The 13,443-nt window shown below is 39.5% G+C and overlaps 2 protein-coding genes across 3 annotated transcripts in view; one reads left to right on the forward strand and one right to left on the reverse strand.

Moving 5' to 3' along the window:
• Positions 1-4,867, forward strand: part of ORC3 (origin recognition complex subunit 3) — an 86,079-nt gene extending 81,212 nt beyond the window's left edge. For both annotated transcript variants that reach the window (XM_034962502.3, XM_063604951.1), the window contains exon 20: positions 4,761-4,867. In XM_034962502.3, the coding sequence (XP_034818393.1) occupies positions 4,761-4,791 (31 nt within the window). In that variant the 3' untranslated portion in view covers positions 4,792-4,867. The remainder of the gene's footprint in view (positions 1-4,760) is intronic.
• AKIRIN2 (akirin 2) overlaps positions 1,982-13,443 on the reverse strand; it is a 29,928-nt gene continuing 18,466 nt past the window's right edge. Inside the window, exons 2-5 of the mRNA XM_034962503.3 lie at positions 8,647-8,790; positions 4,865-5,014; positions 2,915-2,986; positions 1,982-2,662 (exon numbers count right to left, since the gene is read on the reverse strand). Of these exons, the coding sequence (XP_034818394.1) occupies positions 2,652-2,662; positions 2,915-2,986; positions 4,865-5,014; positions 8,647-8,790 (377 nt within the window). The 3' untranslated portion in view covers positions 1,982-2,651. The remainder of the gene's footprint in view (positions 2,663-2,914; positions 2,987-4,864; positions 5,015-8,646; positions 8,791-13,443) is intronic.

Here is a 13,443-nt window from a genome sequence, read left to right on the forward strand (position 1 = left end):
GACTATTAACACAATTCTGTAGATACTTATTACAAGCAATTTCAGGGATTTGGGGAATTCAGAATCCCTAGGTAGCTAAAATAATCTATTGAAATCATGTGTGGTTGGTTATTTGGACTAATCAACTACCGGACCCATCTAAAGTCAGAGTAGCCCATAAGCTAGGACTTTTGCATAAGTGATAATGCAGAAATTTGGCTGTGGAACAAAAAAAAAAAAAATTTTTTTTTTTTGAGACAGAGCCTCACTCTGTCACCCAGACTGGAGTGCAGTGGCACGATCTCAGCTCACTGCAACCTCTGCCTCCTGAGTTCAAGCAATTCTCGTGCCTCAGCCTCCCAAGTAGCTGGGACTACAGGCTATCCTGCTAACCAGTGGTTCTTAGCTGGGAACTGTTTTGTCCCTCAGGGACATTTGGCAATGTCTGCAAACACTTTGGTTATCACAATTGTGGGAGGGGGTTTAACTGGCCTCTAGTGGTAGAGGCCAGAGATGTGGCTAAATATCCTATAATGCACAGCAATAGCCACCACGACAAAGAATGATCTGGCCCAAACTGCCAGTAGTGCTGAAGTTGAGAATCTCTGTTCTAGACCATTAAAAGGGGGTAGAATTGGCCGGGCGCAGTGGCTCACGCCTGTAATCACAGCACTTTGGGAGGCTGAGGCAGGCAGATCATGAGGTCAAGAGATCGAGACCATCCTGGCCAACATGGTGAAACCCTGTCTCTACTAAAAATACAAAAATTAGCTGGGCGTGGTGGTGCGTGCCGGTAGTCCCAGCTACTCGGGAGGCTGAGGCAGGAGAATCACTTGAACCCGGAAGGCAGAGGTTACAGTGAGCCGAGATGGCAGCACTGCACTCCAGCCTGGTGACAGAGCAAGACTCCATCTCAAAAAAAAAAAGTGGGGGGGAAGGGCATAGAATTATGCACCTTATTGCCACCCTGTGCTATACCAATGTTTCTCAACCACTAATTGGCATATAAATTGCCTGGGCACCTTGTGAAACCACTTTCTAGGCTTGTTTTAAACAGAGAATTGGTGAAATGTAATTACCAAAGCTAAAAATAAAAAAAAGATCTGGCTAGGCGCAGTGGCTCACGCCAGCATTTTGGAAGGCCGAGGTGGGCAGATCACCTGAGGTCAGGAGTTCGAGACCAGCCTGGCCAAAATGGTGAAACCCTGTCTCTACTAAAAATACAAAAAATTAGCCGGGCGTGGTGGCACATTCCTGTAATGCCAGCAACTCAGGAGGCTGAGGCAGGAGAATCGCTTGAACCTGGGAGGCAGAGATTGCAGTGAGCCGAGATCGTGCCACTGCACTCCAGCTTGGGCAACAAGAGCAAAACTCTATCTTAAAAAAAAAAAAATTCCTTTTTCTTCTAACTTGGTCAGTTATAAATGTGTATTTAAGATTGTCTTAAATTTTGGAAATATGCTACTAGAATTCAACAAATGAATTCACTGAAGCATGTTTTTGCTTACTTCATTCTAAGAAAGCTATGTCTAGAAACCATGTATGGAAAGGGAGTCAAATTTGCTGAATCATGCTTTTGCATATCAAGTTCTTAAAAGAAAAAACTGGATTCTACTGATATCTGAGGTAATTCTATAGCAATTAAAATACCTGTAACATTCTATCAGGCAGTAAGTTACAGAAGAAGGAATTTATATATATATATATATATATATATATATATATTTTTTTTAGTAGAGATGGGGTTTCACTGTGTTACCCAGGATAGTCTCGATCTCCTGACCTCGTGATCCTCCCACCTCGGCCTCCCAAAGTGCTGGGATTACAGGCGTGAGCCACCGCGCCCGGCAGAAGAAGGCATTTAGAATCAGAACTCAGTGTTTTGAAATAGCACTCAAATCTTAGAAAATTAACTTCACTGATTCCTGGAAAATGCTTACGTTTTAAAACACCAACTTTATTCAAATACTAACCCCATCTGTACATTAAGAAACAAGCAAAATAGAAGTAAATGTTTTATTCTTCCAACTAAATTCCAGTACTACAAGGGCAGTAAAACAATGATACACTGGAAAAAAAAATGCAGCAATAAACATTTGTTAAAAAGACTGATAGAATAAATAAAACTACAAAAAAAAAAAAAAATCATATAAACCCATTCTGAAACCCCAAGAAGTCCTGGAATACAGAAATGCCCTCCTCCTTCACTATTTCACAGGAAGCACTGCAGGCTATTTGCTTAATATTGTCCTGGGATTACATTCTAAAATTAGTAACTGGTTACAGCTCGGTTGTAGTGCACAATTAAAATCACACTAACTTCATCTGAAGTGTCATTCTACAGTTTTATTTACACAACCAGTGAAGGGCATGTTCTAGAATACCAGCTTTAATCCTTTTCAAACATTAATATAAGAAGCCAAATTGTAATGATACAGCAAAATGAGGCCACTGGTATTAATACAGGTAGCAAAGGTCCACATCCAGGTGGTACTGACATCAGGGAAATTTCCAAAACCAGTTGCTGCTGCCTAAGAGTGGTTGCCACTGACGAAAGCTTGAAATAACCTGTATTCACAGAAGGGGTATTGGCATTGCTGCATGTCATAATTGGGACCTCTTGCAACAACTCAACAAGGAACAAGGCAGCCCACAAATGCAGGATACGTGATTCATGAAACATCTAAAGGGTGAGAAAAAGAAAATTAGTGTAAAATACAGGTCAAAATCCAAACGAATACTAGATCTTGATTCCCAATTTTGCCCCTAGGTATTTAAGTAACCAAAAGACTTGCAAAGTTATGCTGCCTATTTCCTCCATACATTCTCAGTAATTTTGTTGAATTCTCTTTTTGAGTATGAAAATAATTATAATGTCTTCTCCTTAAAAGACAATCTTATTTTCAGTTTATAACTTCAAAGGTGAAATACTTACAACTAGCAGGCTGTTCTCCATATCGTCGCATTATTTGATCATGCGTAAACTTCACAAACGCATCATATTGTTCTATAAATAAAGGTACTTGTCAATTACATTTGTAAAATGCCTTAATATTAGAGCCAGATAAACTGAAAACACAAAATATACAGTAAAACAATTCTAAGTTGACAAAATCACTTACATAACCTCAGTAGTACTAATAGTGTATCAAATAAAAACAGCATGCAACTTATTAGTCAGGAAACCTAGGTTTTAGTCCAATCACATGACCTGACATAAAGGCTAGGTGAGATTTATTTATTTCCTAACAATTAAAAAGGCTGGGACCGGGTGTGGTGGCTCACGCCTGTAATCCAAGCACTTTGGGAGGCCGAGGCGGGCGGATCACAAGGTCAGAAGATCGAGACCATCCTGGCTAACATGGTGAAACCCCATCTCTACTAAAAATACAAAAAAATTAGCCGGGCATGGTGGCAGGCCGCCTGTAGTCCCAACTACTCGGGAGGCTGAGGCAGGAGAATGGCGTGAACCCAGGAGGTGGAGCTTGCAGTGAGCCAAGATCGCACCACTGCACTCCAGCCTGGGCAACAACAACAACAACAAAAAAAAACGAGGCCGGGCGCGGTGGCTCACACCTGTAATCCCAGCACTTTGGGACGCCGAGGCGGGCACATCATGAGGTCAGAAGATCAAAGCCATCCTGGCTAACATGGTGAAACCCCATCTCTACTAAAACACACACACACACACACACACAAAAACATAGCTGGGCATGGTGGCACACACCTGTAGCCCCAGCTACTCAGGAGGTTAAGGCAGGAGAATCGCTTGAGCCCGAGAGGCAGAGGTTGCAGTGAGCCAAGATCGTGCCACTGCACTCCGGCCTGGGCGACAGAGTGAGACTCCATCTTAAAAAAAAAACAATTGGCCAAGCATGGTGGCTTACGCCTGTAATCCCAGCACTTTGAGAGGCCAAGGCGGGCAGATCACGAGGTCAGGAGATCGAGACCATCCTGGCTAACACGGTGAAACCCCGTCTCTACTAAAAATACAAGAAAATTAGTCGGGCATGGTGGCGGGTGCCCATAGTCCCAGCTACACAGGAGGCTGAGGCAGGAGAATGGCGTGAACCTGGAAAGTAGAGCCAAGACTGCGCCACTGCACTCCAGCCTTGGGTGACAGAGTGAGACTCCGTCTCAGGAAAAAAAAAAAAAAAAAAAAAAAAAATTAAAAACAAAGGACTTTCAATAAAAAGACCTTTCTACTCTGAAAGTTATTGTATGTGGTCTACGAATGGCAACTGACTGCAATGAGAATAGGATAACAAAAGCTAACAACAAAACACTACCTAAAACCTGATCAAGTATCACAGAAAAAGTTGTTATATATCTAAGCAAATTATCTTCTCTACATTAACACCTCTATATTAATTCCTTAAAATAAAAAAGCTTACATATCTATATAAACAGTAAATCTGTGGCTAAACATTCTATTTATGTTACCATACATAATAAATTTTATTTACTTAAATTATCAAATTTTACTGAATTTTTTGGTAACTAAAACAGGACTGCAGTTTGATACTCAAATGACTTACACAGTGACAGCCAATTAGATATTTTAAATGTCTACATTGATGGTAAAGTTATGAAAAATATAAAGTCAAAAAATCCACAACCAAATTGAGGTAAACTACTAACATCAGTTTTTAGTACAGTGTACCTAATATTACTGCTGATCTACACGGCTAGCCAATACTCTTTTCCTGAGGTTACCAAGGCGGGCATGAGCTATAAGAAGGTTAATTTTCTTTCCTGAACTGAAATTTTCTCATTCTCAGAGAATATACCGCACTAGTGTATAGAAAGTGAAATTAAAGTACACGTGGAAAATGCATTTCGCACAACTGAGTTCCTCAGAAACTCTAATAAACACACCTCATACCTGCAAGTTTTGTGTTCAATATTTCTTCATATTCTTCTCGAACTTTCTCTTCACGTTCTTTCAACAAACGTTCACAGATCATCCCAACCTGCCGTAGAGTAAATAAGGGCTGTTCTTTTTTTAATGGTGAGGATGCTGCAGATGAAGTCCCTATGTACAATGAAGACAAAAAATAGCACCTGGTTTAGAGCCATGATATAAAGCAGTTTCTAAATGAAGAGGTTTTATTTGGATCTCTTCAATCTTGATATAAAAGCATTTTAAAATCAGATTTTAAGCACAGCATTTCACAAGTCTTAAAACAACCAAAATAATAATTCCATCAGCTGGTGACGCTGGAAAAACACGGCAAGATGTAATTAAGATAAAAAAGACTAAAGGTGAGTAGAAAAAACTTTAAGACATAAGAAAGGTTGGGCGTGGTGCTCACCGCCTGTAATCAGGCCGAGGTGGGCGGATCACCTGAGGTCAGGAGTTTGAAACCAGCCTGGCCAACATGGTGAAACCCTGCCTCTACTAAAAATACATTAAAAAAATTAGCCAGGCATGGTGGCGGGCACCTGTAATCCCAGCTACTCGGGAGGCTGAGGCAGGAGAATCACTTGAACCCGGGAGGCGGAGGTTTCAGTGAGCCGAGATCACGCCATTGCACTCCAGCCTGGGCAAAAAGAGTGAAACTCCGTCTCAAAAAAATAAAAACAAAAAATTAAAAATTAAATTTAAAAAAGACATAAAACTTAAACATTACAATCATGGGTCCCATTACAAAACATCTTATCTCCTTTCTGGAAAATACCATACCATGAAGTATTTTAGTGACTAAATTACTTTCCTACACTAGGAATGAAGAACACCTCAGGTCTAAACTTAATTTTATTTAGTCCCAGAATAACAAATCATTATGCCTGTAAAAAGACACTTAGTCTTCAAAGCCATACCATTAATATCTTAACAGCCTACACACAATGAACTGGTAATTATTCTACCATCATTTCACACCTTTAGAAAGGGGTTTTCCTTTATTGAAAAAGAAAATACGCCGGGCATGGTGGCTCACGCCTGTAATACCAGCACTTTGGGAGGCCGAGGCAGGCGGATCACCTGAGGTCAGAAGTTCAAGACCAGCCTGACCAACATGGAGAAACTTAGTCTCTACTAAAAATACAAAATTAGCCAGGCGTGGTGGCACATGCCTGTAATCCCAGCTACTTAGGAGGCTGAGGCAGGAGAATCGCTTGAACCCAGGAGGCGGAGGTTGCAGTGAGCCGAGATCATGCCGTTGCACTCCAGCCTGGGCAACAAGAGTGAAACTTCATCTCAGAAAAAAAAAAAAAAAAGAAATTTCATGTTGGCACAATAAATTTTTATGTTTAAAAAAAGAAGGTACAGCATGAATCCTTTTTAGAAAAGATTAAAAAACATTCTGGAACCTAGCTTGTGTGATGGCTCATACCTGTAATCCCAGTACTTTTTGGGAGGCCGAAGCAGGTGGAACCCTTGAGCTAAAGGCCAGCCTGCGCAACATGGCAAACCATGTCTCTAATAAAAATACAAAGATTGGCTGGGAGTGGTGGCACGTGCCTGTAGTTCTAGCTACAGGCTAGGCTGAGGTGGAGGTTGCAGTGAGCCAAGATCTCACCACTGTACTCCAGCCTGGGCAACGGAGTGAGACCCTGTCTCAAAAACAAAACAAAACAAGACATTCTGAAATCTACTTTGCTGGAGAAGCATAAATGATTCTAAAGGTTTTTGAACTCATTGACCACTAATTCCCATTAAGTTAACAAGAATTCGCATGGAAAAATAAGCTCAAGCATTGAGCTGATAATGCTATGCTCAAAACTCTATACCATAGAACTACACTGTCATCACACTAAGAATCCCAAAGCAGCTGCAACATCAGCATCTGTCAATTTCAAATATTCCTTCAGCATTTTTATACCTATTAGGATATTTTTAATAAAAGAGAAAATATTTTGTAGTAATAACATCTACTGTAATACTGCTAAAAGTATTTTATACATATTCAAGTGCACCATTCGTTACCAATTGTTTCTTCATCTCGCTCTGTGAATTTGCCCTGGTACCACCAATATTACTTACTCTCTTAACTTGCTCCTTATAACCTGCATGGCAGGCGCTAGTTAACTATGCTTATTAGAACTGTGCATACCACAATAACAAAGCACACCAGCTTTATTCCATAATTATCCAAAGCCATCTTAATTTACTTTCACATTCCCAGCTTTGTTACTTAAGACTGCCAGTTAACTGATCTTCTAAGTAAAGTGAGTAAGGAAATAATGATCTTGGTTTCCTGCTAATACAGTCTAGTGCCCAACCCTCACCTCTATGTTTCAACCACTAATACCTGGCCCCCACAATGGGCATGGCAGTATTTAGTTTTGAACAAGTTCATGTTTCCTAATCTAATTTTATTTGACTATGTTATGGTCTTTGATTTTTTTTTTTTTTTTGAGTCTCATTCTGTCACCCAGGCTAGAGTGCAATGGCGCGATCTCTGCTCACTGCAAGCTCTGCCTCCCGGGTTCATGCCATTCTCCTACCTCAGTAGCTGAGACTACAGGCGCCTGCCACCATGCCTAGCTAATTCTTTGGATTTTAGTAGAGACGGGGTTTCACTGTGTTAGCCAGGATGTTCTCGATATCCTGACCTCGTGATAAGCCTGCCTTGGCCTCCCAAAGTGCTGGGATTACAGGCATGAGCCACCGTGCCCAGCCGCAAATTTTTTTATTCTGCCAGGTTTTCCTTCCCTTGCTAGGGGGAGGAGAGAAAGCGTTGAACAAAGGCAACTGTTGTCACAAGAAAAGCTATTTTGCTGAGAACTTTACTAAAGATAAGAGCCACTATTGATGGCTCTCTTTCAGCAAAACCTTCAACTTTCTCTTTGCTTCAAGTAGCCCTTATTCCCCGCCCCCCCCTTTTTTTTTTTTAAAAAAAAGGAAGGTTATTTGCAAACATTCCCCCCAACAAAAAGTAGGTAAAAACAGATACAGGATCAAAAAATAATAACAATCCACCTTTAGAAATCTATCCCAATAAGACAAGTGTGTGAGGCAGGGTATGTATACGGGGATATTTCTTAAAATACTACACCAGCAAAACTTCTAAGTTGAATTATCTATCATTAAGTGTTCAGTCATGACAAGGTACATCTATACCTAACAAAGGAGCATACAGTATTATTTTTTTTTTTGAGGCAAAGTCTCACTCTGTCGCCCAAGCTGGAGTGCAGTGGCATGATCTCAGCTCACTGCAACCTCCGCCTCCTGGGTTCAAGTGATTCTCATGCCTCAGGCTCCCGAGGGGCTGGGACTACAGGCGCGTGCCACCACGCCCAGCTAATTTTTCTATTTCCAGTAGAGACAGAGTTTTGCCATGTTGGCCAGGCTGGTCTCAAACTCCTGACCTCAAGTGACCTGTCTACCTCGCTCGGCCTCCCCAAGTGCTGGGATTACAGGCATGAGCCACCGTGCCTGGCCTATTGTTAATTTTTTTTAATAAAGGCTACAAATCATAGTACTTACAGGATGTCCACTTTGGGGATATTATATGCAGGTGGTTGTCTCTGGTTAGTGGGAATCCAGTGGTAACTCCTTATTTTGTACCATATTATTTTTTAAGATGTCATGCATTACTTGTATAAATGTTTTTTTAAAACTCAGAGGAGATACAGTAGCTTAAATGACTAAAGACAACTTGGATTAGACTTTTCCCACTCTAAATAATAAACTTTGTAAATGACAAGAAATGTTATTACCTGGTGAAGCTGGTCCACTGAGGAGAAATGCATGTGGCTGTGCATCAGAAGTACAACACGGATCTGTCTGTTGGAAACTCGTTTCTAAATGTCTTCTCTTCTGCATTCGTTTATACTCTTGTTTTATGTTGTACAGAATTTGTTCTAAAATAAAAAAGTTAAAATTTGGCAAGATAAAAACTTTCACATTAAAAAAGAGGTTGGCTTTCCAACATTATTTAGTAGACCAATCTACCCAAAATACTCCTTTCAAATAATATCCAGAAAACTGACATTTTGGTAGGAACTCATTTCAGCATAAATGGGGACATTCACTTAGCACATACACACCAACTGGAATTCAGCTGTTCAACAATATTCTTGCTGAGCACTGACTAGCAAAAATAAAGTTTTTCAATCAAAATAATGGTCAAGGAGTCTGTGAACCAAAACACCTATTTTACTCAGATTCTTAAGAGTTCCAAACTTAAAGCTCATTTATTCATCACATAGAACTATTACACTAACAGGCTTTTCCAACTGCCTTTACTGCCTTTATGCCTTTTCCAAGCCCATAAATAAGAAGGGGCTTGGGAGATTATGTATATTCAAGCACACAACAGTCTGAAGTGATAATAGGTCAACAAAATGACAAAGTAGATGGGAACTTAAAAAGTCATCATACATTAAATGGCCATGGCCAATTATTTTAAGCTCAATAAAACCTAAGAATACTACAGCATTCTGAATCTTGGGGCTGGAGGGTAGGGTGAGGGGGAGACCATGTAAAGTGATTGGTACATGACAGGTCCTCAATAAATAAGAACCACTATACCACAGTGCAATTATCTTGAACCACAATCACACAAATGAGTAAAATTATATCTGGCACATCCTTTAGGCCAGTATGATTCATTTCAGAAAGATTTCTAACTCAAAATAATTACCATCTGGCCCCTCCAGAAAATCCCTGCCTAGGGGTTTCCACTCCCCTTCCAGACTTCCTCACTACACCTCCATACTCCATAGCTCCCAAGTTAACAGGTTATCAATGTGAAACTACATCCCTAGAAGTTTACTAACCAAAATCCAAAGCAAGATTAAACAAAAATGAAATGTTTAGGTGGCAATAAAAAGACTGATAGAGTGGAGTGTAGCCTTAACATTCAATTCTACAATGATGCATTAATTTAAGAACTGTTAGATATTGGTCAAGTGTGGTGGCTCAACACCTGTAACCCTGGCACTTTGGGAGGTCAAGGTGGGAGGAACACTAGAGGCCAAGAGTTCGAGACCAGCCTGGGCAACATAGAGGGACCCTGTCTTTATGACACACAAAAAAGAAAGCTAAAGATTTACATAAAATAATTCTTTTTAAAATTTAATACTGGTGGTTTTCGTAGATAACCACCATATCTACAAAATCCTGTCACTTATTTTCTCACTTTATTTCCCTAGGAGAAGAACTTTTAGAATTTTTGAGAGACTCTGGGAGGACAAATAAGTTCCTTAAACATTTTAGATACTGCCTGTTTCATTATTTAAACTGAAAAAAAAGTGGCAAGACATATCCAGTTAAAGATACCATTTACGTAAATTTTGTTGTATAAAAAGACCTGTTTATACATACACGAATGTGCAGTTTAAGTACAAAATCACTCATTCATGTGTACATAAAGAGGTCTATAATGATTAATTTCAGGATGGTTATGTCGGGGTGCTTTAGCTGTATTTAACATTTTTCATTTGTTAACATTTGTTTAATACGGGTTATGGTCATTTTCAGTTCTTTTCCATTTATTTGAACTACTTTGTAATTTGAAAACAAAGTTATTCCAATCGAGTGACAGTCGTTAAATTATTAAATTATCAGTGTTGGCATGAAACAGTTGTCTACTGAATGGTAAGCATACCTTGATATAAATGGGTTTCCTAATATTCACCAGAGGTACCCAATAAAACTAATGTAACATCCAGTATCAACCAGGATAAACACAAATATCCTCATTTTTTAATAACAGACCTCTTTTCAGTAACAACAATCTAAAGGGTTTTTCTTTTCTTTTCTTTTTTGAGATGGAGTCTTGCTCTGTCACCCAGACTGGAGTGCAGTGGCGTGATCTCGGCTCACTGCAACCTCCATCTCCCAGGTTCAAGCAATTCTCCTCCGTCAGCCTCCCAAGTAGCTGGGACTATAGGCTCGAGCCATCATGCCCAGCTAAATTGTATTTTTGGTAGAGACAGGGTTTCACCACGTTGGTCAGGCCGGTCTTGAACTCTTGACTTCAGGTGATCCACCCTCCTCGGTCTCCCAAAGTGCTAGGATTATAAGTGTGAGCCACCGTGCCCAGCCATTCTATTTTGCTGAGAGAGAGTAAGCTTCACTCACATTCATCACTTTCTGTCCAAAGCTACCATTATCCTGATCAAAAGTGCCATTCAAAACATCATAGAATTTATTTATAACCAGAGATTTTAAGAGGTACTAGTTTGGAGTAACTTGACCTTAATATTTATCTTTTGTGTGACTTATATACGTTCTTTTATCACCACATAGCTGTTCTCAGATTTAGTCTTACTTCTGCTTCACAAGTCAACCAAAGCACAACTAAAATGTACCAAAAGAATGCTTGTATAATAACAACCTCAATTTGTTCATTTGATAATCTCAAATGAAAGCTAACCCAGAATTAAGAAACGGTAAAACTTTTAAAAATTTATCTTTGTAAAACTCCATACCATCAGATACTTAGGGACATCACTAACAATTTTAAGGTATAATTTACAAATGACAAAATTCACCAATTTAAATGTACAATCCATTTGAGTTCTGACAAGTACATACATACAGTTTTGGAACTAACGTAACTATGATAAATAACTTTTTATCACTCCAAAAACTTCTCTTGGGCTTCTCTGCAGTTAATTCACTACCACTATCACCACTCCCCCATACAGTCCACCAACACTCATCTGCTATTACTACATAGTTTTGCCTTCTCTAGAATTTCACATAAATGGAATCATAAAGAGTGTAGACTTTTATGTCTGAACTACTTTCACTCAGCAAAATGCTTTTGAGATTCATATATGTTGCATGAATCAGAAATTCCTTTTTATTGGTGAGTATTCCATCATATGTATGTATATATACACACACAGCTAGCCTTTCTCCTGTTAATGGACATTTAGGCTGTTTCCAATTTGGGACTATTACGAATATTCAAGTACCAGTCTTTGGTGGACATGTTTTCATTTCTCTTGGATAAATACCTAGGAGTGGGAATGGGCTGCCTAATCATATGGCAAATGAAGGGTTTATTTTGTTCTTACAAAATAAAATTGCTAAACCATTTTCCAGAGTGATTTTGTCATTTTGCATTCCTACCATAAAAGTATTACAGCTCCAGCTGTTCCACATCCTTGCCAACACTTGATATTGTCAGCTAAAGAGCTGAAGAATTTTTAATACTATTGCCTGCATTGCTTTTTACATCTAATATGATGCAACTATGTCATCTAAGCCACACTGTGCCCTCAAATGCTCTAATACTGGTAACATGTGATGAACAATGTTATGCAGTGAAGGGTCCAATTTAACTTGGCCAAGATCTCAACCGCACAAGTAGCAAACAGCTAACTGCAATGGCCTCAAGCTCAATTTATTTCAGTTCAGGGATATAAACAGTCTTGAAGCTGATAACTCAAGAAATTTCCTCAGATTCAATATTCTACAACTACATTGCTAAGCTCGATCTAGATACTTGGCTAACCTGAGTTGCTTTCATACCAGGTAGATAAAGGCCTTCCATATATCAGTCAAGTACTTGTCTACTTAGTCTTAAGCTACTTAGATCTGGCCATCTCTTATCATACCAGCAAGTTAATATTTTATCCAAGGTACACGTAATATCTGACATTGTCTTGCCAACACAATTTACAGTTCATTAAAGAAAAAAGAAGTCCAAGCTTCACTTGTATTATCAGTTGCATATTCCAGTTTTAATCATATGCCTTCCTATTTGGCTTATGAGGCATAGACTGAATTTGCAGCAACCATTTAGAGCAAAATATCTAGAGTTATCTTCAAGACAAGCTAAAGCACACAAATGGCTATATATTCTTTTTCTAAATCCTAAAAACTACCTTACTCTTTTACCATAAAATACTGCTAAATGGAAGTCATTATTAGCAAGTTGTACAACTCACAGCATTTTCATTCTCAAACCTAGTACATGACACTAAAATTGCTAATAAAATTCTCCTTAGCAGGTAGGCAGTATCAACAGGTCAGCACCTATTCCTTTGGAATATTTTTAACAACAAATTAGGAGGCCGGATGCACTGGCTCACCCCTTTAATCCCAGCACTTTGGGAGGGTGAGGCAGGAGGATCACTTGAGGTCAGGAGTTTGAGACCAGCCAGGCCAACACAGTGAAACCCCATCTCTACTAAAAATATAAAAATGAGCTGGGTGTGGTGGCGGGCCCCTGTAATCCCAGCTACTTGGGAGGCAGAGGCAGGAGAATTGCTTGAACCCGGGAGGAAGAGGTTGCAGTGAGCTGAGATCATGCCACTGCACTGCAGCTTGGGCAACAAGAATGAAAACTCCGTCTCAAAAAAATAAATAAATAAGGTAAATGTGGAAAGAAAAGGCCTCTTTTTAGTTGCCACTGATTACTTAGGAAATGCTGGACACCATGAATAAGGTCAACAATATAAACAGGAGAACGTAGTTATGGGATAAAAAGCATAATGGAATTGATGGGGGCAAGATAAACAGCATCAAGATAAGACCAAGCAAAGGGAAGAACATGG

This window comes from Pan paniscus, chromosome 5 (genome assembly GCF_029289425.2).
Source record: "Pan paniscus chromosome 5, NHGRI_mPanPan1-v2.0_pri, whole genome shotgun sequence".
Lineage (NCBI taxonomy): Eukaryota > Metazoa > Chordata > Mammalia > Primates > Hominidae > Pan > Pan paniscus.